The sequence below is a fragment of the Pseudonaja textilis genome, chromosome 2 (assembly GCF_049901715.1).
Source record: "Pseudonaja textilis isolate UNSWEBS1 chromosome 2, rPseTex1.2, whole genome shotgun sequence".
Classification (NCBI taxonomy): domain Eukaryota; kingdom Metazoa; phylum Chordata; class Lepidosauria; order Squamata; family Elapidae; genus Pseudonaja; species Pseudonaja textilis.
The window spans coordinates 248,336,695-248,364,247 of NC_141991.1; the positions used below are offsets into that span (position 1 = coordinate 248,336,695).

Consider the following 27,553-nt stretch of genomic DNA (forward strand, 5'->3'; position numbering starts at 1 on the left):
ACTTGCCGATCTCTCTATCTCATCTCTCATCTCTATCTATCTATCTATCTATCTATCTATCTATCTATCTATCTATCATCTATGTATGTATGTATGTATGTATGTATGTATGTATGTAGTATGTATGTATCTATCTATCTGTCTATCTGTCCGTCTGTCTGTCTGTCTGTCTGTCTGTATGTAGTATGTATGTATGTATCTATCTGTCTGTCTGTCTGTCTGTCTGTCTGTCTGTATGTATGTATGTAGTATCTATCTATCTATCTATCTATCTATCTATCTATCTATCTATCTATCTATCTATCTATCTATCTAATCTATCTATCTATCTATCTATCTATCTATCATCTGTCTGTCTGTCTGTCTGTAGTATCTATCTCTATCTATCTATCTATCTATCTATCTATCTATCTATCTATCTATCTATCTATCTATCATCTGTCTGTCTGTCTGTCCGTCCGTCCGTCCGTCCGTCCGTATGTATGTATGTATGTATGTATGTATGTATGTAGTATCTATCTATCTATCTATCTATCTATCTATCTATCTATCTATCTATCTATCTATCTATCTATCTATCTATCCTCTCTTCTGCCTGCTTTTCTGTCATGTCTGCCCATCTGTCAAAACGTCCACTTGTCTGTCCATCCATCCATCCATCCTCTCTTCTGCCTGCCTGCCTGCCTGCCTACCTGCCTCTATCTATCTATCTATCTATCTATCTATCTATCTATCTATCTATCTATCTATCTATCTATCTATCTATCTATCTATCTATCTATCTAATCTCTCTCTCCCCGCCTCCCCCGCCCTGCTGTCTCCCTCTATCAGTGGTATTTTGGGGGGAAATTGAAGACGGGCCTATGGGAAGGGAAAAGGGAATTTATTCTGGAGAGACAGAGAGAGCAGAGTTGCATGTAATCTCAAGATGCTCAACTTCATTGGTGGATCTCTTCATTTGCAGTAATCAAGTATCGACTGACTGTGTGCACCGGGACAGTGAGCGGAAGTGGGACCGATGCCAATGTTTTTGCTTGCCTCATCGGGGAGCATGGAGACACGGGGGACCGGGTGCTCCAGAACAGCGTGAACACCGTTAATAAGTTTGAGAAAGGCAGTGTAAGTCAGTCTCTCTCCCTCTCTCTTACTCCTTCCTTTCCTCCCTCTGTCTCCCCCTCCTCTCTCCCTCCTCCTCTCTTTCTCCCTCTCCCTGCCTTCCTTTCTCCCTCCCTCCCTCCCTGCGTCCCTCTCCTTGTCTCTCCCCCTCCCTCTTTCCCCCTCCTTCTGTCTCTCTCTCCCTTCTTCCCTCTCTCTCCCTCCCTTCTTTCCTTTCTCCCTCCCTCCTTCTTTGCCTCCCTCCCTCTCCTTGCTTCTCTCTCTGTTTGTCTCTCCCTCCCTCCTTCCCTCTCTTTCCCTCCTTCCTTCCCTCCTTTCCTTTCTCCCTCCCTCCCCCTCTTTGCCCCCCTCCCTCTCCCTCCTTGCTTCTCTCTCTGTCTTTCCTTCCCTCCCTCTTCCCTCTCCTTCCCTCTTTCCTTCCCTCCACCTCTCCTTCCCTTCTTTCCTTTCTCCCTCCCTCTCTCTCCTTGCTTCTCTCTCTGTCTTTCCCTCCCTCCCTCCTCCCTTCACCTCTCCTTCCCTTTTTTCTTTCCCCCCTCCCTCCCTCCCTCCTTTCCTCTCCCCCCACCTCTCCTTCCCTCCCTCCCTCCCTCCCATTGCACATTTCCCACAGGAGGGTTTGTTCATTCCTGCCAGAGGTTTGAACTGCTTGCTTGCAGACATTTTAAAATTACACGGAGACTCTCCAGCCACCCCAAGGGAGCCTGGAAATCCACCTTGGAAATAACAATCCGATTGCAATTTCTGTTGTGTGGAAGACACATATCTGAAAGCTACCTGAGGGGCTTTTGGCTGACCCCTGACGAGCCAGCGAGGGAGTGGGGACTTGTTCTACTCTCCTTAGGGCAGCCCCAGGGGGCATCTTTAAAATCTCGCCATGCAAAATACGTCCCCTTTTTTTGCAATTGTTGCTGCCATGAAAATGAATGGAATAACCAACCTTTTAAAAATATTTTTAACCTGGCGGCCAGTTTTCTATAGATTAGTCCTTGGCTTACAACCATTCATTTAGTGGCTGTTCGAAATGACTGAAAATGACCGTTTTTCACACTTACGACCATTGCAATATCTCCATGATCAGTGTGATCAAAATTTGGATGCTTGGCGACTGAACTGACTCATATTTATAACAGTCCTGTGGGGTCATGTGGTTCTCCTTTTGTGACCTTCTGGCAAGCCAAGTCAATGGGGAAGCCAGATTCACTTAACGACAGTGCGACTAACTTAACAACCGCAGGGATTTACTTAACAATTGTGGCACGGAAGGTCCTAAAACTCACTGAACAACTGCCTTGCTTAACGATAGAAACGTTGAGCTCAGTTGTGGTTGTAATTTGAGGATTAACTGTGTTTCAGCCTTGTTTGTGGTGGGGGGGGGTTCAAAGGATGGCAACCATCTCTTGGAAATGGGCTGTTACGCTTCCCATTTCACAGATGGTACAAGTGAGGAAGGCTCCATCGCTTAAGGCAAGTTCAAGGAACATTTTCCTTGATCCTTAGCCACTTTTCTAGCTCCAGAGGAAAAAAAAACCCTACGGATCTTGATCCTTCTGCCTGCCATTTTAACCCTTTCTTTTTTTTTTTTTCCTTCCCCCACCCCCCCTTCTATCAAGGCTGACGAATTCATCATTGAAGCAGTCCACCTGAAGCAGGTGAGCAGGGTGAGAATAGGGCATGACGGCAAAGGAGGAAGCAGTGGCTGGCACCTTGCTAAAGTGATAGTGAGGGAAGATGGACAACCAGAAAGTGAGGCTCAAGAATTCCCATGCTACAGGTATACAATACGAATCAGGATCTTCTCAGGTACTAGGCCCTTCAGCCACATATCCAAGGCATCTGGATAAATCTTTTGCCTTAATGCCTGCTGGTCACAACAGAGTCCCTTGGGTTATACAGATAGAGACCGTAATTTGAGGGGTCCTTGGTTGGTTGCTTAGTTGGGGTGTGTGGGTCTGAACTTGGTTGTTTTCTTACAGAACATTTCTTTAGGCAGGTAACATCATCAATGCTGTGTCCATTCTCTTATATATGCATATATAACAAATCCCACTCACTAACCTTAATGATGCTACCTAATTTGGGCAAGAAAATGTCTGCAAGAAAACAACCAAGCTCAGAGAGCACTAAGGACCCCTCATTTCAGCTACAAACATTTCCCCTTATTAGATCATTATTATTGTTTTTTACAAAACCCAACATTAAAACCTTATTGTAGTGCTATACTGGATGCAACAGAAGCCAGCCATCTGGGTGACCTTTAAAGAGAAAGCCACAATTCGTATCAACAAATTAAAAAACAACAACAAACTTGAACTGTTAAGCAAGAAATTGTTGGGATGGTCCCATCCAACCTCTTCATGGTGGTTTATATATGCTGCCAAAAAGAAAAGACTCAAACAAGAGATCTACACCATATGAACTGGAATGACAAAGCCGCCCCTGATATTTCAGTAGCCAAAGGTCTCCCGTAATATAAGATTCTTTTCAGCAAACAACCTCCAGAGAAATCCCTGGTGGGGGCATGTTTAAATACTTAACAAAGCGTTTCCGCCCCTCGAAGCATGAACTGTGAAAGCATGTTTATTTCTTTTGGAGCCAAGAATAATGTCAGATGGTTAAGGGATAGGCAGAGAGGTTCAGTTTGGAAACAGGTCATAACATTGGGCCCGGCTCACTGAGCAACCGCTTTGCTTAACAACGGATAGTCTGGTCTCAGTTATGGTTATATGTCGAGGACGACCTATCTGGAGCCAAGGCTTTGAAGCAGGCCGCAATTGCACAATAATAAAAACATAAATGCACAGATAAAAACAGATGCCTTTTCAAGTAGAAAGATAGCACCGCTGACAAAAAAAAAAGTGGCACTAAAATGTTTTTCTGACAGCTTTTCTTAAAATCTGCACAGAGATTTTATTTATTTATTCTTAAAAAAATATCAATGACATTTAAAACTTGGAAATTTTCTACCGTATACATTCTAAAGTACAGCTTCGGCAGTGTTACGACTTCTTTCCTGCCTCATTCTCCAGCAATATATAAATTAGAGTTGCATTCATACTTTATCCCAAAGGTCCTTTTTCAAAAGGCAACTAAACTTGGTTTTTTTCCTTGAAGACATTTTGCTTCTCATCCAAGAAGCTTTTTCTGTTCTGCCTTAATGGTGTAGAATGGAAGGATTTATATTCCTACAGTCCTCTGGTCGTTAGTACTCCCTCTGAGATTTATTGAGGCCATTTGGAAGCAGGGGGTGGGATTCTACTGGTTCGGACCGGTTCTATAGAACTGGTGGTTATGATTCTGCACAGTTTGGAGAACCGGCAAATCGTGCCCCTAGCTGGCTCTTCCCCGCCCAGTCAGTCCTTATCGCATGTGCGCGACATCGCATGCATGCCCGACATCGCTGACTGCATTCTTTCCTGCCCAGTCACTCCTTAAGGTATTTCTTTTTTTCCCCCTCCTGAGGACCAGCTGTTCAGGTGATCAGTGTGCCGGGATCCCCCTTGCTGTCTTACTGCTTCGCCCAGGAGGCTTTCCTGAGGCCCAGGAAGCAAAAAAGGGTGCGTGGGAGTGGGGTGCTGTGCGCCCCGCCCCCATGCTCCATTTTTGGTCTTCCTGGGTCCCAGGGAAGCCTTCTGGGAGCAAAAACGCCCCCCAGGAGGCTTCTCTGAGGCCCAGGAGGCAAAAAAGGGGGGCAGCGCTGCAAAAAAAGAAGAAGCCATGCTTACCCAGTCACGTGGCCACACCCACCTAGCCACACCCACAGAACCGGTTGTTAAAATTTTTGAATCCCACCTTGCTTGGAAATCACCTGAATAGTGTAAATGGATGTTGAACCTGCTTGGAATTGCTGAAAGGACTGTGTGGTAAACATGAGATGGGTTGTGTGGTATCCCCCCCTCCTGTTGTGACAAGGCTGTTCAGTCTTAATGTAGATGACCTTTTTGACCCCTCTTTCAAACTAACGGTCCTCTCTGTCCAGATTGTGGACTTTGCTATCTTCAAAAGAGTGCCTTTGTCTTTCAAATGCAGATGGGCTGCAGTCCACACCCATTTGCACTGTTCAGGTGACCCCCGAGGGCACAGATAAACCTCCAAGTGGCTTCAACGACCTTCAGAAAGAATTTAATGACCAGATGACTGCAAGAAATATACTGTAACTCCTTCCATCCCCCATTGTTCAGTCAGAACTGGAGAAGCTTCTTGGATGGGAAGTGAAATGTCTTCCAGGAAAAAACAAAGGAAGTCCAGTTGCCTTTTGAAAAAGCACTTTTGGGGCAACCATGACCTGGATGACAGAGAATCTCCATCGACACCCATCGTTTATATTACCCCAGAGAATACATACAAAATAAGAATTCAAAACCAAGATGTTCTAATCGTGACAAAAAGGAATATTAAGCCAACAAAACTCCTGCAAATAACCCTGGAAAAATGGGAAAAAAGTATTTAACATATATATTTACCCCAAAGGAAGATCACCCCAAAGTTATCTCCATCTTTGATGGAGAAACAATTTTGTTTGCAGTACTATATTCTCAGAAATTCTCAGGGGACTTTTCCATGTAAAGCTAATTATTTGGGGGAAACGAAATTTCATTTCAGATACATGCAACTTAACTATCTCCTTAGGTACCTTTTGGCTGCTGTCCTCATACCTCCATTATCTCAGCCTTCTAGGGTACAACCACATGATAGCCTGCAGAGGAAGCAGCCAATCCATGGTGACACCTTCAGTTCTCTGTCAACATGGCTGCCTTCTGTTTGTAGGTTGTGTTGTGGTCTCCTTAAGACCAAGGTGTGAGCCCACTGCATCCTCCATTATAAAGGAAAGTAGACATCTCCATGACCTGTAGATTTTGGATAAAACCCATTCCAGGCCTGCTGGTCAAGGAGACTTCCGAATCCTTCATGGTTTCGAAAAGCTTAATTTTGATTCACAGCGATGTGATGCTTTGATTTTGAGTCTGGTTGAATTTTATATGGTCCAAGGGCTGATAATCAATCGACCAATCAAGGATAAAGAAGTATGGTTGAACCTACTGCAAGGATGTTGCTGAAGGCAGCATTTTTGTGGAGAACAATCCTAGCTTTCTTTCATTTGAATTAAGAATCATTAAATTGGAAAAATGGCCTCTGTTTGGGGAAAAAGAAAGGATGAAGAGAAGAAATATTTATTCCATTTGAGATGGTGGACATTTTTATTAAGAATGTGTTGTTCTTAACCCATTTCCATTAATATTGAGAACTGAATACAGTGGTATCTTGGTATCTTTGACGATCATTTGGTACTGGTGTTTTGGGGTTGTTGTTTTTGTGTTTTTTTTTTTTTTTTTTTTTTTTTTGTTTTTTTTATTTTTTTTTTTTTTTTGGTTTGGTTTTTGTTTATTTTTTTTTTTGAGGGAATTTTTTTTTTTTTTTTTTTTTTTTGGTAGTCATCACATCTCCCAGAACCAAACAGAGGGATAGAGTCAAGATCACGTGAAGTATTAATACCACTTTATAAGGCCTTGGTAAGGCCACACCTAGAGTACTGCATTCAGTTTTGGTCGCCATGATGTAAAAAATGATGTGGAAAGTCTAGAAAGAGTGCAGAGAAGATCAAGAAAGATGATTAGGGGACTGAGGTCTAAAACATACGAAGAACAGTTAAAGGAACTGGGTATGTCTAGTTTAATGAAAAGAAGGACTGAGGATACATGCTAGCAGTGTTCCAATATGTCAGAGGCTGCCACAAAGAAGAGGGAATCAAGCTATTCTCCAAAGCACATGAAGGCAGGTCAAGAAGCAATGGGTGGAAACTTACAAAGGAGAAAAGCAACTTAGAACTAAGGAGAAATTTCCTGACAGTTAGAACAATTAATCAGTGGAACAACTTGCCTCCAGAGGTTGTGAATGCTCCAACACTGGAAGTTTTTAAAAAGATGTTGGCTAACCACTTGTCTGAAGTGGTGTAGGGTTTCCTGCCTAGGCAGGGGGTTGGACTAGAACAGCGATTTCCAGCCGGTGGGCCGTGAGAAAATGTTGGTGGGCCACAGAGAAATCTCAACCCTAGAGCGAAGTAATTAATCCAGGCTGCGCAGAAATGCAAGGCTGCGCCGCCCACATGGCCCGCGGAAATCCTCTCCGCCCACTCACTCCTTACCCGGTAAACTTGCCTGCTAAATTGCTATTTTTCCTTTTTCCAACCATCAGGTGTTCTGCTGTGCTGGGAGATTTAGATTAGCTAGGAAGCAGGAAATGGTTGGATTTCTTCCTTTCTAGCTAGTCTTTAGATCTTCGGCTCAGCACAGCTGAACCTCCCTTAGGACTGAAGGTTTGCTTGCAAGCAAATTCAGTGCAGACTCACGGCAAGCAAATTTGAGAGATTGAGCTAGCCGATGGCAGATAGATAGATCACTGAATGATTCTGTGAGCAACTCAATCTGCCTGCTTTGCCTGATTTTGGGTAAAAATTGTCTTTTTTATATATATAAAAAATTCAATATTTATATAAATATTTATAATATTTACATACAAGCCATGCCCAGCCAGTCACATGATCACCAAGCCACACCCACAAATCAGGCCACGCCCCCAGAACTGGTTAGTGGTCCCTGGGATCTAAAATTATGAGTTTGGTGGTCCCTGAGGTTCCAAAGGTTGGTGACCCCGGACTAGAAGACCTCCAAAGTCCCTCCCAACTCTTACTCTATTCTATTCTATTCTATTCCATTCCGTTCTATTCTATTCCATTAACGATGAGTATTGAGGTACCACTGTACTTGATTGGACCAATGGAATTTGAGCCGTGATTGTTTCAAGGTTCATATATTGTCAAGAATGATCAAGGCAATATGATAAAACCATATCCTATATACAGTATTATCAAATAATGACTCTGAAGCTTTAACTTTATTGCAGTAGAGCTATTTCAACCAGTATCTTCAATATAAATCCAGTTCTTCACAGGAATGTTATAGGCAGACTGTCAAAATTCAAAATATAATATCTTAATATTCACAGCTTGAGATGTGGTAGAGCATAACCAACATCCTTAGAGGATGCTAAATTGAGACAATAATATTCACTAATGATGTTTATAAGTTTCCATGTCTCCCCTTGGACTTGCCTATAATTACATTCCTGTTTATTTCCTTCAAGACTAGGCAATAATGTCCATCCTAACAAAAAACAAAGATCTATATAATGACCTTTTGCAACCTGTACAATCCAATGACATTTGTTCAGAAGATGGCCAGATTACATGCCTCCAGTCATAACTTCCTTCTTCCTCATCCCTCTTGTCACCATATGAAATGCTTGCTTAATGTGCCTTCAGGATCTCCAGTCAAGGACGGGCAGAGAAGTATGCGTCCAATTGTCTAACTTTCCTCAGTGGACATTCAGCTACAATGGCATGACAAACTGTTTAAACAAAATGCTCAGGATTTAACAAAGAACATTTTGATGCCACCCACTTAGTATGAAATTACTCTCGCTTAGCATCGGAAACCTCAACTAGTGAAATCAGCAGCTCCCAGAGAAATTGCTACCAAAAAGGAGAATTTGTTATTAATTGGTAACAGCAGAATTGTTGACAATCGTCTTGAAGTGTTTGTTAAAGGGACAATGGACTGTCTTGGAGAGCGTGTGACAGAAGTGAGCATAGACAAATGTGAAGAAGACAAGAAGTTAAGAAGACTGAGAAGTCTTCACCAGTGTAGTAATTTAATCTCTAGTCATTAGATTCCCTTTCCTGCGATGGGATTCTGTACTTCAACAAGATTGGGAAAACACATAGATACTCTGGCCCCAATTGTGGGATGTTGGAAGTCTTCTTTGAAGACTTCTATTCTTAAAACACATTGTGGTTTTTGTCCTTTTTCTCCCCCACATATCTTTCTTATACTCTTCCCCTATTTCTGTTCAGTTGCATCAATCTTCTCCAAGTTACAAACAAGATAGATGTTGAGACTTTGGAAAAAATGCAGAGAAGAGCAACTAAGATGATTAAGGGCCTGGAGAATAAAACAAAGGAATTTGGGGAATTTGGTATGCGGTTAGTCTAGAGAAAAGAAAGAATAGGGGTGACATGATAGAAGTATTCCAGTATTCGAAGGGATGCCACAAAGAAGAGGGGGATCAATGTATTTTCCAAAGCACAAGAAACAACGTATGGGAACTAATCAAGGAGAGAAGCAACCTGGAATTTAGGAGAAACTTCTAACAGTGAGGACAATTAACCAGGGGAACAGCTTGCCTTCACAAATTGTAGGGGTTTCATCACTGGAGGTTTTTAAGAAGGAACCGGACAGCCACCTCTCTGAAATGGTCTCCTGATTAAGCAGTGGGTTGGACTAGAAAACCTCCAAGATCCCGTCCAACTCTGATATTTCATCAGATCTATTTGAAGTTATTAACACGTCTGTGCTTATCATTGGTTTTGCTTCTACACTGCAGAAGATTAATTTTTATTTTTATTTTTGACATAAGATCTATCACTTGTCATAGCCAAGAATGATCATCCTTAATGAGCATTGAACTAAAATAGCTGGGAAAATATGATCCTTCTGCCGTGACTTTTTTTTAATGCTAGTTTGCACATTTCAGTAGAAGACAAAAAATGTAGTTGATTAAACAGTTATGTTAATTGTCCTTGTCTGTTGTTGTTTAAAAGGTATAGAATTAATCTTCAAGTACTGTGATCTACATCAGGGGTCTCCAACCTTGGCAACTTTAAGTCTGGAGGGCTTTAACTTCCAGAATTGTGGTAGACTGGGGAATTTGGGGAGTTGAGGTCCATAAGTTTTTAAGTGGCCAAGGTTAGACACCCTTTGTCTATATCTTTCAACTTCCTTTTTTAATTTTTAAAATAGTTTTATTAAATGATTTTACATGTATAGTAAGTACATTACAAATATAGTAAATTGAAAGAGGAAAAAAGGAAAAGGAAAATGGAGACTGAAAAAAGAAAATAAAAGAAGAGAAACCTTTAAAAATATATATATATATATATAAAATGGCTTCCAATCTTCCTTTCGGTAGTTATGTATAAAATTATAAACAAATTTCTCTAAGATTACTTTGTAATTCCCTCCTTTCAACAGTTACTCTTTTTACTTTTTAAAATCATAAGTCACAAATTCTTTTTTTATGCAAAGGATCCATAAGAGGTTCCCAACCATTGACAAATGTCAGTAATGAACTTTCTCTAATCAAAGAAGTCAGTTTGGCCATCGCAATAAATTCTGTCAATTTCCCCAGCTATTCTTCTATGGTGCGTAGCTGAATCTTTCTATCTTCGTGTATCTAATAGATTCACTATGGTAATCATACATTGAAATAATAATTTTAGCCCTTTTTTCCTAATTGCATATCCATCAGTCCTAAAAGGAAAACTTCTAGTATCCATTGAATATTAATCTTTAAAAATCTTTAATTCTTCTGTATCAATATTCATATCTGAATCATTTAATTTTTTTTTACATATCCACCAAGCATGATAGAATGTTGATAGATAGATAGAACAGAATATACGACAGATAGAATATATTGTTCATATTTCCAAAATAATTATGGAATGCTTCTGTACATTGTAGATAATTTTTCTGGAGTCATGTAGAATGATAAAAGTAAATGTATACATGCCCAATCTTTTCCAACTCTAGGGGGCGCTGCTCATTCCTGTTTCTTAGCTGAGAGAACCAGCTTTGTCGGAAGACATGTTCTGTGGTCATGTGGCCAGCAAGACTATATGCTGAGGTGCATAGAACTCTATTACCTTCTCACCTAAGTGGTACCTATTTATCTACTTGCATCTTGTGTGCTTTTCAACTGCTAGATGGGCAGGAGCTAGGGCAAAGGATGGGAGCTCACCCTATCATGTGGCACTTGAATCTTGAACATTTCCAGCTGACAAGCTCAGCATCTTTAACCACCAAGCCATATCCTGTGTGTCAGGATTCCAGCAATTACTCCAATTAAATCATGAGCCTTGAGCCACATCTCCAAAACTAAAAAAAATATTTATTTGAAGGTAACATTCTATGTCTGGTATTTACCTGGGTGTAGCCAACTCTGAGATATGTAATTCACTGTCACCCTTGATCCTGCTTCCCCCCCCCCACCCCCGGGTGTATCATCCAATGAAATATGTCCATAGCCCAGAGTCATCAATCATGCTCTCCAATTAGATTTTTGCGTGGCAGAAGCTTCAGTCATCTAATCAGTCTTTGAAGAAAATATGAATGGAATGTACTTTCGATTCCACACTGCCTCTTGCTCTTTGAAACTCCTCCCTTCTTTCTGTTGTCAACTGTAAAACATATACAAAATGTTTTATGAGTTGACACTGTGTACTATGATACAACATTAAAAAATGTAAGATCATAACATAATATAAATTTTAACCCTTTCGACCATATTTTCCTATTGATCCCTCTGTTTCTTATAATAAAAATTCTTAGCCCATCTTATCATACACTCTTTAGCCTGTTCCTCTTCCATTTCAGATTTCAACAAAAATTCATAAATTTTAGCAATGACATGTCCATCAGCTGTACACAATTGCAGTTCAAATTCTTTCTTTGCTTCATACCATATGTTTGTATTCATTTTAACTACTTAATAGAATTTCCCATTGACAATTATATCCTTCTCCCAGCAGTTGTTCTCTTGATTTAATTTTTTATTCCATTTGTGATTTTCCAATAATTCCTAGTACATTAACCATTTGTCTTTACCTGCTTTTCTCTTCTTTAAAATAATCTGCTGTGATCTATAAAAGTTTTTCAGCCACAGCCTGGTTTTATATCTATTCATATTCTCAATAGGCACATCTAATAAAATCGCTTTTTAAAATCCACTTTAATTTTATTGTACCATAAACATGCCATCCAAACACTGAATCATGCTCTTCTAGTTCTAAAAGTCTTTTGTTTCGCAGCAAAACCCAAATAATTCTTCCAAAGAAAAGGGTACAAAATACAATTTCTATTCCAGTAAACCAAATTCTCCTCTTTCCTTTACATCTTGTAACACTTTGTAGGTGTAGCAAGTGGATGAGTTTAATACGGATGCATTTCCTAGTCCATATTTATCTCTCTCTTTGTGTTGGAATATATGTTAAAATGTATTTTGTATTGCAACAACTACAGAATTATTTAGCCAGTAGATGACAATGTTTAGTGTGCATCTAGGTTATAATCTATGGTTTCTTTATATTCTGAGGAAAGTTTCCTGTTTCCTATTTCCAGTTAAACAGTTGAGCATTAAAGTACATGGTGTGTGTACTCTTTGTTTGTGTGGTGCTTTATATAAACAGATTTTCTAACACTTTGTTCATTTGAAGCCACTATAACTTTTTTCTCATTATATTTTTATTTTTATCAATATAAATAGAAAGAGTAACATGTTCAAAATCCATATAAACAGCGTGTTGTCTGGTTACAATTCTTTTGATAATATTCATCATAGTAATAACAATATGTTCTCTAATTGTAATCTTATAATAACAGTGCTTTTCCCTCATAATATTGATACATACGAATTATTAGTACTAATCAAAATGAATGAAATTAATAAGTAACAGCAATTAACCCTAATATTAAAATTAATTTCTCTTGTAGTTTTCGAAGTTCTAACTCCTGTTTCTCTTGTTTAACTAGCGATAAAACAGATCCCATACCTCAAAATATTGAGTACCTTTTCTTTTGAAGCCACTATAATTTGATTATCAGGAAACCATCTTAGATCTTAAGAGAATTTTCAGGTGAGTGTACACAATACAAGTATACAAGATACTATTGGAACATCTGTGATGTAAAACAAAAGATACCAAATAAATTTTAGGGCTCTTTTGAATTGCCAGCAACTAAAATATAGTTCAAATATTCTGAAATCTTTCCCAAGTTTTACTTTCTTGTTGTGGGTAGGCGGTTAACTGTAAAAAGTAGGTTGAGATATGAGATTTCTTTTCTGCTCCCAAATTTCTGCAGATTACCAAGGACACCTGTACAAGCTGAGTGTCAACGTAGTCTTTAAAAGTGTTTTCTGGTGAACTATTTCCTCCTTCAAATAGATCTGTCTTCCCTAAGAAAAAGAACAACAACAACAAAAACCTTCATTGGAAGCCTTCTGTAAGCCATTTTAAATAAACAACAAATATCCATTAAAAAAACCCTTCTAAAACCAGTTAAAATGATTGACACTATCCAGCAAAATTTTACTTGCACTAAATTCAAAGCCACTCATCGGAATACATTACTAATGATTGCTCATTGTTTATCTAGAATAGTCACAATTAGCTGTCTTATTTTTTTAAGTGGTGTACACAAGTTTTTTTTCTGTTTGGTTTCTGACCCACTTTTAATCTCCTGCCTCAGACATTATGGTATGCTTATATTTATACTCTACCATTAAAGTAACCTCCATTGAGGATGATTCTCAAAGAATGTTCTTTCTGCGCCAACTCAGGAAGCTCAAACTGCCCAAGGAGCTGATGATCCAGTTCTACAGAGGAGTGAGTCTGTCATCTGCACCTCTATAGCTGGTTTGGTTCTGCAACCCAACAGGACAGACACAGACTTTAGAGAGTAATTAGGACTGCAGAAAAAACAATTACTACCCACCTGCCTTCAATTGAGGACCTGTATACTGTACGAGTCAAAAAGAGGGCTGTGAAAATATCTATAGACCCCTCACATTCTGGACATAAATTGTTTCAACTCCTTTCCTCAAAATGATGCTATAGAGCACTGCACACCGGAACAACTAGGCACAAGGACAGTTTTTTCCCAAATACCATCACTCCGCTAAACAAATAATTCCCTCAACACTATCCAACTATTTACAAAGTCTGTACTACTATTACTGTCATCACTCCTTATCGCCCATTCCCTCCCACTTGTGACTGTATGACTGTAACTTTGTCAGCTTGTACCCTTATCATTTATATTGACTGTTTCCTAATATGATTTGATTGCTTATTGTACCCTATGAGTATGATTCTTAACTCTCGATGAATGTATCTTTTCTTTTATATATACAGAGAGCATTTGCACCAAGACAAATTCATTGTGTCCAATCGCACTTGGCTAATAAAATAATTCTATTCTATTCCATTTGGTGGCTGACCTTGAAAAAAGCTGTGCAGAGTCTGGTCTGGAAAAGCACCAAGAACTCACAAGATTAAAGATTGGACTATAGAAAAACTACAGATCTTATCATCCCCCTGTTCACATGAGGCAATGACAGATAATTTACGTTCTCATGCCAAGAAAATGATACAACAATCTAGATAGTTGTCTTTGAAAATCAACAGCATTGAACTTGACCTGAAGAACTCTTTGCCTTGATTTCTACTTTATAAAATCTAGAAATGAAACAAAATGGATGCAGCAGCAAAATAACAGGTTTTAAATTCCATGTAAGATTAACTTGGTGTATTAATGAAGAGTACCTGGAATACCAGATGGTAGGAGTTAGATCAAATGGTGTTACGCATGTTTTCGAACTTTTAAGCCAGACATGTGTGTGTGTGTGTGTGTGTGTGTGTGTGTGTGTGTATGGTATTCAGCTTTGTTCGGGTATTTTCCCACGTCATTATAGTTGTGCTTTTAAAGTTGTAGCGACATTTTGGCAGAATCTCATCTGCCATCATCAGGCTTCTGTATTGTGTTCGTCTGTGAATCAGACTTTCACAGCCATTTTAGTTTTAAATTTGGGGCTAGCCTACTGCTGTGCCAGAATGGTTTTTTCTTCATCCTGATTGGTTGGGAGTCTTGGTCTGTGTTTATTGGTCTTGGAGTTTGCTGTGTTCTGCTTGATTGGTATTTCTAATATCTTCTTTCTGTTTTGTGGCTTTTTTTGTCTTGGTTGGCTGGCAACATCGTGTTCCTGTATTGCAGGCTTTTAGTGCAGCTTGGCTCCGATTAAATGGACAGCTATCATTTATTAGGAAGCTAGGTTTCATCTGGGTGCCTGGTTGGGGTGGCACGAAGCTTGCACTGGCATGAAGCCGAAAGCACTAGCCTGAGGATGGTGAGTGAGACCTCGCCGAAACATCACCAAGATACTCTTAATCTTACATGGGAAAAGACCCGAACACACCTAGACCTACATACCTGTACCTGTGAAAATCTATGAAAACAAATCTACAAAACAAAAAATCTACGAAAAGGCACCCTAAAAAGAACAGAATTGGCCCTAATTAGAAATGAACTTCACACAAAAAGATTCCTCCTAGACCAAATCAACAAAGATCTCCTCACACTTCACCTCAGACTCAGCAATAAGATTCACCCCGCATTTTGGGACAAATCCAAACAACTCGCTGTCTGGAGAGCCGAAACAAAGACCACCCTCAAGACAGACACACACACCAACAAACTCAAAAAACTACAACAATGCCAGAAACAAACTCCTCCCCCCTCATAGCCACACATGAAACAAACAGTGCACAACATCTCAGACAAGATTCTCACCGAAGCCGAAACCAATGTCCTTTCGAAAGGATTCAACTTTGCTGTTGCTCCCAAACACATCCCCACAAAAACCATTATATGCGAAGCTGAAACCAGCCTGACCAAAACCAACCCTGGTAATGCTAACAGAATCAGATTTGAAATCACCAACATTCTCTGCACTAGCAAACCACCCAAAAGCAACTTATCCAAAGAAGAACAAACTGCACTACTTAACCTGAAAGAAGACACCAGCATAATAATCCTACCAGCAGACAAGGGCAATGTGACAGTGGTTATGAACACATCTGACTACCAAATCAAGTTAACCAACCTACTCCAAGACCCTACATACAAACCCCTAAACACAGACCCCACCACCTACCTAGAAAAACCACCAGATCCAAAATAAAAGCCTCCCCCATCAGCAAAGAAATCCAGCAAAGAATCATACCCAGAGAGAAATCATCCAGATGCCCTAAGCTTTATGGTCTCCCCAAGATACACAAAGAAGGAATCCAACTTAGACCAATAGTCAGCTCCATAGGCTCACCTCTACAAAACCTAGCCAAATTTCTCGCCAAACAACTTCAGCCCTATGCAAAATCCATCAACTCACATGTAAGAAACTCATTCCAGTTCATTGAGATCATAAAGAAACAAAACTTACAACCCAGTGACCTACTAGTAAGCTTCAACGTCATATCCCTCTTCACCCAAGTGCCTATAAAAGAAGCCTTGACAGCCATCCAAAACAAATACAACTTCCCCAAGCACATCCTAGATCTGACCAACCACTGCCTATCCAATACATACTTCACCTACAATGGACAAAAATACAAACAAATAGAAGGAGCACCCATGGGATCACCCCTCTCACCTGTCATCGCAAACCTCTACATGGAACACTTTGAAACACAAGCTCTAGAAAAATACGACCACAAACCCAAACTCTAGCTCAGATACGTAGATGACACCTTCATAATCTGGCCACACGGGAAAGAAAAACTGAACAACTTCCTCACACACCTCAACAGCCTACACCCCAAAATACAATTCACCATGGAAACAGAAGCCAACAACCAACTTCCCTTCCTAGATGTCTTGGTATACAAAAGATCCAATGGCTCCCTAGGACACACCATCTACCAGAAGAAAACACATACTAACCGCTATCTACATGCACTCTCACACCACCACCCAGCACAGATCAATTCCATAGCCAAGACACTCATCTCCAGAACAAAATGCTTAGCCGATGAACAACACCAAAAACTGAACTACACACTCTCACCAACGTACTTACAGTCAATGGATTCCAAAGAAAGAAGATTACCCACCTAATCCAAAAAGAAACCCCAACCAAAATCCAAGACAGAGAACAAGAAAACAGCAAAGCCCTCCTCCCATATATAAAAGGCACTACAGACAAAATTAGCAAGATCCTCCAAAAACACAACATCAAAACAGCATTCTGCACAAACAGAAAAATATCCACCATCCTAAGAAACCCCAAAGACAAAATCAATTAGAAAACCAAGGAGTATACGAAATCCCCTGCACTGCCTGCCCTACCACATACATTGGACAAACTAACAGAAGAATAAGTGCACGCATTGAAGAACATAAGAACTCAATCAAAAAAGAAGAAACGACCTCTTCCCTGGTCCAACACCTCAAAGCCACAGGACATGAAATTGATTTTAAAAATACCAGAACTATCGCTAAAACCGAACACTTCAACAGCAGAATAATCAGAGAAGCCATAGAGATAGAAAAACGCCCACACAGCATGAACAAACGAGATGACACCTCCCGCCTTCCAGCCATTTGGAAACCCGCCCTCATGAACAGACGAGTACCTAACATGAAGAAGGACACCAGACCCACACCCATGAGAGCCACACAAGATGCCACCACCACACTTCCATGTAGAAAACAGACTCCCACCCACTCAGAAGATGAGACACGACCATGGACCAGAAGCTGCACTGCAGCTGCATCACTACCCACTTCAAACCCCTCCGAGCCATAGATGAAGCAAACCGACACCCACTATGAAGATGCAGAAGGACCACGAACTCGAAGCCAAACAGCAAGATCACAACTCACCAGCTCAAATCCCCCAGCAACTAAGACTAACCTGAGCACAATCAAGCCCCCACCTGAACAGAACACGCCTCCAACCAATCAGAACACAGCTAACCCCCAACCAATCAGAACACAGCCAAACCCCCTACCAATGAGAACACACCCCCATCCAATCAGAACACAGCCAAGCCCCCCACCCAATCAAGTCCCACCCCCACTGGCAGTTAAAGGAGGAAGCAGCTGCAATCTCACATTACTCTGAGAAGCACAGAGCCGGAGACAGAAGCCTGAAGATGATGAATGAGACTTCATCGAAACGTTGCCAAGATACTTCGAATCTTATGCGGGAGAAAACCGAACAACCAAAGATCCACATATAAATACCCATGAGAACCTCAGAAAACAAATATATGGATCTTTGGTTACTTGGGATTTTCTCCCCATCAAATGGAGTATCTGAGCAATGTTTGATGAAGTCTCATTCATCATCTTCAGGCTTGTCTTCGGCTTTGTGCTTCTCGAATAAGCACAAAGCCGAAGACACAAGCCTGAAGATGATGAATGAGACTTCATCGAAAAATTGCCTAGATACTTCCAATTTTACGTGGGAGAAAACCTGGATAACCAAAGATCTAGATAGATAGATAGATAGATAGATAGATAGATAGATAGATAGATAGATAGATAGATAGATAGATAGATAGATAGAGATATATTTGTTTTCTCAAGTTTTCGCGGTGAGATTCTGCCAAAACATTGCTACAGCTTTAAAAGCACAACTACAATGATGTGGGAAAATACCCGAACAAAGCTGAATACCATATATATATATATATATATATATATGAGTTGAAATCATTATGGCATTAACTGGCTACAAATCATTTTTCCCTCTCTTTTGTTTTTAGTAAATCTACAAGCAGGAGTAGGGAATGTTGATTAGAAAGTGGAATTCAAAGTGTGTAGGTCTGAATTTTGTAACGTGCAATACTTCCTTTACAAGTATGCCAATAATCTGTTTTCTTTTAGTCTAGATTCTGATTTTTTTTTTAAAAAAAAAATCACTCTAAACCCACTGCTTTTCCTTCACTATATGCTGTCCCTCCCAGAATTATAATAAGCCTGCTGATCCTTTATCAGTAATAGCAGATAACTTACATTTTGTTTGCTAACCAGATGGCTTGACAAAAATGAGGACGATGGCCAGATTGTTCGAGAGTTGGTTCCAGATGGGAGATCGTCTATGCTGGAAAGTGAGTTTGCTTTGTTATCACGTGACTCTTTGGACCAAGCTTGTCGGTTTTGTTTTAGTTCATGAGAAACATATTATTTTTATCATGTCTGTTTCCTGAATGACATCCCACTAGCATCTGCAAAAAAAGAAATTTCTCTCCTGTTGAGTAAGTACACCCCTGCTCAGGTTTTTTATTTGTGATAAAATTCTTTCAGAGGTTTATTATTTCTTATGAAGGTGTCGCGTTCACATAGTTACTATCCTCATATTATATACTGATTATGTCATTGAACGTGCTTAATCAGTTGACTTAAAAAAAAAATTAGAGGCTGTATTCGAACAAGTTTGGTTGGTATGAATGGGATATGTCTGGTTTAATGAAGAGAAGTACTGGAAAAGGGATGACACGAGAGCCAGTCTTGCAATATTTGAAAGGCTGCCCCAAAGAAAAGGGTGTGTGTGTGTGTCAACATACAGTATTTTCCAAAGCACTTGAAGGCAAAACAAGAAGCAATGGATGGAAAATAATCAAAGAGAGAAGCGATCTAGAAATAAGGAGAAACTTCCTAACAGTGAGAACAATTAACTGGTGGAAGGACCGGCCTCCAGAAACTGTGGGTGGCTGCAGGTTATTAAAGAAAAGATTGGGCAGTCATTGGTCTGAAACGGTATAAAATTCTCCTGGTTGAGAAGGGGGTTGGACTAGAAGACCTCCAAGGTCCCTTCCAACTCTATTATTCTGTTCTGTTCTGTTCTGACCATTTTTTGCAATCTAGCTCCTTCTGCCCCTTCTTTATCTCTGCCATATGGTTCCCAAGTTGCTGGAAGTATCCAAAGCACTTTTCCTCTTACCTCCACAATAGCAATACCACTTAGACTTATATATCGCTTCACAGTGCTTACAGCTCTCTCTAAGTCATTTACAAAGTCAGCTTCTTGCCCCCCAAAAAAAATCTGGGTCCTCATTTTAGCCACCTTGAAAGGATGGAAAGCTGAGTCAATATTGAGCCTGCTGAGATTCGAACTGCCAAATTGCAGTCAACCAGCAGTCAGCAGAAGTAGCCTGAAGTACTGCACTCTAACCGCTGTGCCACGATGGCACAGTAAACTGTTTTGTAGAATTCTAATTAAAGAACATCCTTTTTTCCCTCTTGTTTTGTTCTGTTCTGTTCTGTTCTCTTGTTATTCTTAACCTGTATTAAGTACTGTATTTTGTGGTCTCAGTGAGTGGTGTAAACCACTTCATTTGTTCTGTGCTTTGATCTAATGCATGGGTTCATTTCAGTAACTAGATTTAGTGAGTTCTGTGAAGGTTATCAAGATGAATATATTGCCATACTGAGAAATACATTTTCAAATCTGAGATCAGTAAGATTTCCTGCTCCTCTCCCATAAAACAGATACTACATCCAGCCCAGAGGTGGGTATTCAGCAGGTTCTGACCAGTTCTGGAGAACCGGTAGTGGAAATTTTGAGTAGTTCAGAGAATCAGCAAATACCACCTCTGACTGCCCTGCCCTGCCCTGCCTCCCGAGTCCCAGCTGATTGGGTGGGTCTTCTTTGGTTGTCCTGCACAGGAGAACGGGGCTGGAAAGCAGGTTAGTGAGGCAGGGAGGGAATAGAGATTTTACAGCATCCTTCCACACCCACCAAGCCACACCCACAGAACCGGTAGTAAAAAAATTTGAATCGCACCACTGATCCAGCCTGATATTCCCAGAGTTTAGCTTGGGAAGTTAGTCTTCTGAACATATTGTCTATGGTTTCAAAGTGTTGTCAACCCTTTGAACATGTTGTGAAGAACAGACCTAACTGCAGTACAGGTGGTCCTCGACTTAAAATCATCTGTTAAGTGGCTGTTTGAAGTTACAATGGCACTGAAAACAGTGACTTACTATATGACCATTTTTTTTGCACAATCATTGTCTTTCATACAACCATTTGATGCCTATGGTCATGGGATCAAAATTCGGATTATTGTGGCCAATGGCTCATATTGATGATGGTTGCAGTGTCCTGAGGTCATGGGATCACATTTTGCAAACTTCGGACCTGCAAAATCAATGGGGGAGCTGGATTCGCTTAACAAATATGTTACTAACTTAACAACTGCAGTGATTCACTTAACAACTGTTGGCAAGGAAGGTTGTAAAATGGGGCAAAACTCATTTAACAACTGTCTTGCTTAGTAGCATACATTTGGGGCTCAACTGTGGTCGTAAGTTGAGGATTACCTGTAGTTAATTCAAGGGGTGTCGGCTTTCAGTTTGAGTTAGAACCCCTAACTCAAACTGAAAGCCGACACCCCTTGAATTAACTACAGGTAATCCTCAACTTTTTGAGGGAGGGCAGCCTGTTGATTGACAAGGGCAAGGAAATAACGCACAGTGAGATAAGCTGTATTAACTTTTCCCCAGAAAATAGTTCAGAATGCACCTATAAAATATCTCTCACTCTCCCAGTTTTACAATGCTCTAAGTAGTCTTCGTCTTTCAGAGTTCCCTGAAATGACTTTGTGATCTTCTTACAATTCTAAAAAATAACCCGGATTTTTAAAATTATTATTAAATGGAATAGTAAATGCTAGCTGAACATCATTTCTGCTAGCGTTTCTCCCTATGGATATACTGGGACCCAAAAAAAAAGAAAGAAAAAAGCTCTGTACAATTCATTCCAAGTAGGGCTCATGGCAAAATGTGTTTGTTCTCTTATATTTGCTGGTTTCTTATTGCACTCAGATTCTCAACCCGATAGTCTTACTCCTTCCTTCGTAATAAGAATAGGAAACAAACGAGTTTCGAAAGATCACTGAACTACAAGTCCCAGCATCCTTCACTAATTCCCACGTTTGCTAGGAACCCAATCAATTCTCTCTCCTTGCTTTACAGGAGGGTACCCAACCTTGGTAAGTTTAAGACTTGTGGACTTTTAAGTCCAAGAATTCTGGGGAATTCTGGGAGTTGAGGTCCACAAGTCTTAAAATGGCCAAGGCCATTGCTTTATAGAATGGATCATCCATAGCAGGGCTGTCAAACTCAGGGCCCGTGGGCCACACCTGGCCCGTGGGGTACTTAGATCTGGTCCACAGGGCTGTCCTGGAAACAGTGAAAGACCGGCCCATGGTGCCTCTGCTAGCTAAAAAGGAGTTTTGGGGGCCTGTGGGTTCAGCCGTGATGGCCTCTTGCCACCCTCTGCCAACAAAACAGGAGCTCGGGAGACATGCACAGCCCCCTTAGTTCTGTTTTCGGTGATAGAGAGTGGCAGGAGGCCATCATGGCTGAAAACACAGGGCCTCGAGCTCCGTTTTCACTGGCAGAAGGCAGCAGGAGCCGGTGGTGGCTGAAAATGGAGTTCGGGAGCCCATTTTTGCTGGCAGAGCGCTTGAGCCACCACAGACGTTCTCGACACGAGTGATGTCAAGCTGGCCACACCCACCATGGCCCCTCCCATGCCGCCCCCCCCGAGGTCAAAAACAACCCAGATGTGGCCCACAATGACATTGAGTTTGACACCCTTCGATCCATAGTAACGGAAATGATTTTTTTCCCTTTCAGCAGCCTGGATAGTTATAGATATCGTTCTCTTAAAAGAACAAAAACAAATTAAACCTGCCATATTTGTAGTGAATCCAGCTGTATGGGGAAAATTTCATAACATTACCTAAATTACATAATTAAGTTCACTTTCATTCTTTGCTCTCTTAAAGAGCGGGAGTGTTCCAGTTTGGGCATCCTTTTCCTCAAACTTAATTTCATTGACGATTTCTTGAGTTTCTTCCCCCACCCAAACTTCATTTTTTTTTCTCTTTCTCTGTTTTGATCATCCCTGGAAGAACAAACGCTCACACTTTTGCAGGATATGAACGTGTCTCTTGTGTACAAATGTTAATATATTCACAGATATCAGTTATCACATCAGTATTAAGACAGGCGATGTCCCAGGAGCCAGCTCTGATTCGAAGGTTTTGATCAAACTGTACGGTGAGAAAGCAGACACCAAAAAGGAATTTCTGCTGGTTTCTGATAACGACTTAGGAAATTACTTTGAACGTAGCCGGATAGATATTTTTACTCTGGATACAATGGACATTGGGAAGGTAAGACAGATCTGAAATTACGATGCAGAGTAAGAAGTGATTGCGGGTTTGTTTTACTGAAAATGAGTCTTGTGAGAACATTTTTTTCACCGTCACAGTGTTTTTTGGGGAAACAAACCCCTGTCCAGATATAGCGTAGATGGTAGCTAGTTCCATAGTAGGATGAATACATGAAATTCAGTGAAATTCAATGGTGTGAAAAGTATGTTGCTAAAGGCACAGGTATAGAACAGGTGGTATCTGGCTCCATCGTAGTAACTGCTAGAGGGATCCTGGATGGAAGGAAACAATCACTTGAATAGGAACCAGCCATGTGCTGCAGCTGCCAAAAAGGCCAACGCAATCTTAAGCTGCATAAATAGAGGGATAGAATCAAGATCATGTGAAGTGATATTATAACGCCTTGTTAAGGCCACACCTGTAATATACTGCATCCAGTTTTGGTTGCCACGATATGAAAAAGACATTGAGACTCTAGAAAGAGTGCAGAGAAAAGATGATTAGGGAAGTGGAGACTAAAACAGATGAAAAATGGTTGCAGGAATTGGGTATGTCTAGGTTAATAAAAAGAAGGATTAGGGGTGACATGATAGCAGTGTTCCAATATTTGAGGGGCTGCCACAAAGAAGAAGGAGTCAAGCTATTCTCCAAAGCACCTGAAGGCAGGACAAGAAGCAACGGATGGAAGCTAACCAAGGAGAGCGCCAACCTAGAACTAAGGAGAAATTTCCTGAACAATTAATCAGTTGAAACGATGCGCCTCTAGAAGTTGTGGATGTTCCATCCAGGTTTTTAAGAAGAGATTTGTCTGAAATGATATAGGGTCTCCTGACTGAACAGGGGGTTGGACTAGAAGAGGGGCCTTCAAACTTGACAGCTTAAACACTTGTGGACTTCAACTCCCAGAATTCCTCCTCCAGTCAGGAATTCTGGGAATTGAAGTCCACAAGTCTTAAACTTGCCAAGTTTGAAGACCCTTGGACTAGAACAGGGGCTTTCAAATTTGACAGCTTTAAGACTTGTGGATTTCAATTCCCAGAATTCCTCCCCCTGTCATGGTAGCTCAGGAATTCTAGGAGTTGAAGTCCACAAGTCTTAAAGTTGCCAAGTTTGGAGACCTCTGGATTAGCAGAACTCCAACTAGGTAATGTAGGAGTCTCCCTATTAGCACTGATGTTGTAATCTAGTTGGGTAATGAAATGTCTGCAAGAAAACAACCAAGCTCAGAGAGCACCAAGGACCCCTCATTTCAACCCTGAACTACAAATATTCTCCTATTAGTCCAGGACTAGCATGAAATGTTGATGCAATGGTGAAAATTTGCTTTACCAACCCAGGTGCCCTTTATGGATCACCGTAGCAGTGAATTTTTAAAAAGATATACACACACTTCTTCTTTCTTTCCTGCCTGTCTGCCTTCCACTTTCTTTGCTTAAGATCCATCGAATTCTAATCGGGCATGACAACGTGGGCCTCCAAGCAGGCTGGCACCTTGGTAGCGTTCAGATTATCATTCCTGTCCATGGCAAGATGTACAACTTCCCATGCAACCGGTGGCTTGACAAAAACGAAGCTGATGGGAAGGTAGAAATCGTGACTTACCCCAGCGAAATCATGGAGATTGAGAAATGTAAGGGATGCTGTGTTTATTTGTTTAATCTATCTCTATCTCTATCTATCTCCATCTTCACCCATCCATCCATCCATCCCTCCATCCATCCATCTATCTATCTCTATCCATCCACCCATCCAATCTTCCATCTACCTAGTCTCTCTATCATCTCTATCTCTACTTCTGTCCATCTCTATCTCTATCTATCTATCTATCTATCTATCTATCTATCTATCTATCTATCTATCTATCTATCTCCATCCACCCATCCAATCTTCCATCTATCTAGTCTCTCTATCATCTCTATCTCTACCTCTATCCATATCTATCTATCTATCTATCTATCTATCTATCTATCTATCTATCTATCTATCTATCTATCTTCCATCCACCCATCCAATCTTCCATTTATCTAGTCTCTCTATCATCTCTATCTCTACCTCTATCCATCTCCATCTCCATCCATCTGTGCATCCATCCATCCATCCATCCATCCATCCATCTATCCATCCATCTATCCATCCACCCATCCAATCTTCCATCTATCTAGTCTCTCTATCATCTCTATATCTATCTACTTGTATCTATCTATCTCTCCATCTCTCTCCATCTCTCTCCATCTCTCTCTATCTCTCTCTGTCTCTCTCTCCCTCTCTCCATCCATTCTTATTTATTCTATATTTCATATTTCTTAACCTGCCATCTTCCTCAGAGAGAGGCTCTGGGTGGTGTACAATAACACCAATGCAATTAAACATTAAAATCAGAATACTTTAGGATTAAAAGGTTTTTTTTTAATGTTTATTTTATTCAAAAGATTAAAATACCAAAGCAGGGGGGTGCAATGAACAGAAGCAAAGCAAAACTAAACAAGAACATTAAAAATGTGAATAAAAAAAATTAACAAAAAATACAAAACTAGATAAGAACAATAAACAAATGCAAATGAAAATAATAATAACTTCCCCCTTCCCCCTTGGAAAACAGGTCCAAAATTCATAAGCTTCTACATCTATTTGCAACCCAATTTGAGCTGTCATACATTCTATATATGAAGAAAAAAATAGTTAACACGTTAAATAACAGCAAAGTAAAAGTTCAAGACAATCTGTTATTGTATTTTACTTGTAGAAAATCTACAATGGTTTCTTATCAACTCCAAAATACTGCAATCATCTTTGATTCCATCTAGGTCAAATACCCTCCTTTGGCTCTTAATAATAAAACCTTGCCTTAGGATTCTATTTGTAAATTGTGTCTGCCTGCTTCACAAGGGGAGGGGCAGAATTATTGTTTTTGAAATATATTTATCAGTATTCAATTAGGTGGGAAATATATATATATATATATATATATATATATATATATATATATATATATATATATATATATATATATATATATGATGATGGCAGATGAGATTCTGCTGAAACGTCGCTACAACTTTAAAAGCACAACTACAATGACATGGAAAAATACCCGAACAAAGCTGAATGCCATACATGTAAGTACCCGCGAAAACTTAAGAAAAATATATACACACACACACACACACACACACACACACACACACACACAGAGTAATATATATGTATGTTTTTATGCACATTTTTCTTTCTGTGTCTTGTCTAGTTGTTTTGCTTTTTATTTTATTTCCTTTCCTTTTTTTCTTTTGGAGTTTGTATTTTAATGTTTTGAATAAGAATAAAAATAAAAGAAGAAAAAACATCCCATCCAAATATTAATCCTACTTAGTTTTCTCAAGGTCATCTAGAATAACTGCTATAGAAATAAGAAGTGAACGAAAGGAAAGCTTGAGGAGAAATTTGATGAATTAATCCCTGTCAGGTGGATGTTTCAAAAACCAAAGTCTTTGTTGCTTGTTCCTCCAAAAGATAAATATGCCTGAATTATTATGAGATGCAATTAAATATTTTTCTGTGTCACTGGGTTTCGGGTATTTTTTTTTTTTTTAAAACAACTCCAATAAGAAATTCTCTAGTTGTTACACAGATTTTCCCTCCTGCACATGGCCCTCCTGAGTTCCATTTTCACTGGCAGAAGCACCATGGGCCAGTCCTTCACTATTTCCAGGGTGACCCCGTGGGCCAGATTTAAGCACCCCATGGGCCAGATCCAGCCCACAGGCCTTGAGTTTGACACCCCTGTTTTATTGTATGCTAATGCTCTTTATAAGAATCTGAACTACTAATGGTGAAAGCAAATTGGTGGTAGATAAGAGTCAACGGAATTCAAGGTGGGATGGACTTAGATAGGCACGAAGGCACTCGAGACTAATGACACGTTTGACACCTCCTTCTGGCTTGGCCTGATCGTCTCTTATAGACAGAAGATGCTGGGGTTGGAATCCCTGCAAACTCCAGAGCATTTTTTCGATTTTGGATGTTAACTTTTCTTCTGCTCTTTTCTCTGAATAAACTAGAAAAATTAAGGGGTGCATAAAGCAAGGAGAGAAGGGAGGGGTGGGAGATAGAAACCCTTATAATTGTGAAAAGACCTGACTGCAAGACTTTGAACTCAGGCTCTGGATTTCTGCACACCATTTTAATTATTCTCTGCTTCGTTTCTCTCTCTTCTGCTTTAAACAAGTGATCAACTACGAGATATGCACCGTTACCGGAGATGTACGGAACGCAGGAACCAACGCAAAAGTCTTTCTGCAGGTTTATGGTGAGCTGGGTAAAACGGAGGTACTGATTTTGAAGAACAGGTCCAACAACCATGAACGGGGAGCCGTGGAAAAATTCAAGGTATGCTGTCAATAGGATCACGAGGGAATTCTAATATCCACTCACAAAGATTCTGAGAAAGAAAACATTGGAATTGCCACAAGGCTTGGAGATTAGGTACAATATCTTCAGAAATCTGTTCCTTTGACATTGTCTTTGCCTGTGTTTGTTGTCCATTACAAACTAAATGATGAGTGCCCAATCTTTTGGGTT

At 40.2% G+C, this 27,553-nt stretch overlaps 1 protein-coding gene across 1 annotated transcript in view; it reads left to right on the forward strand.

Moving 5' to 3' along the window:
• LOXHD1 (lipoxygenase homology PLAT domains 1) overlaps nt 1-27,553 on the forward strand; it is a 198,413-nt gene that overhangs the window by 57,000 nt on the left and 113,860 nt on the right. Inside the window, exons 14-19 of the mRNA XM_026713916.2 lie at nt 965-1,119; nt 2,730-2,890; nt 18,825-18,901; nt 22,782-22,978; nt 24,416-24,608; nt 27,201-27,361. Coding sequence (XP_026569701.2) covers nt 965-1,119; nt 2,730-2,890; nt 18,825-18,901; nt 22,782-22,978; nt 24,416-24,608; nt 27,201-27,361 — 944 coding nt within the window. The remainder of the gene's footprint in view (nt 1-964; nt 1,120-2,729; nt 2,891-18,824; nt 18,902-22,781; nt 22,979-24,415; nt 24,609-27,200; nt 27,362-27,553) is intronic.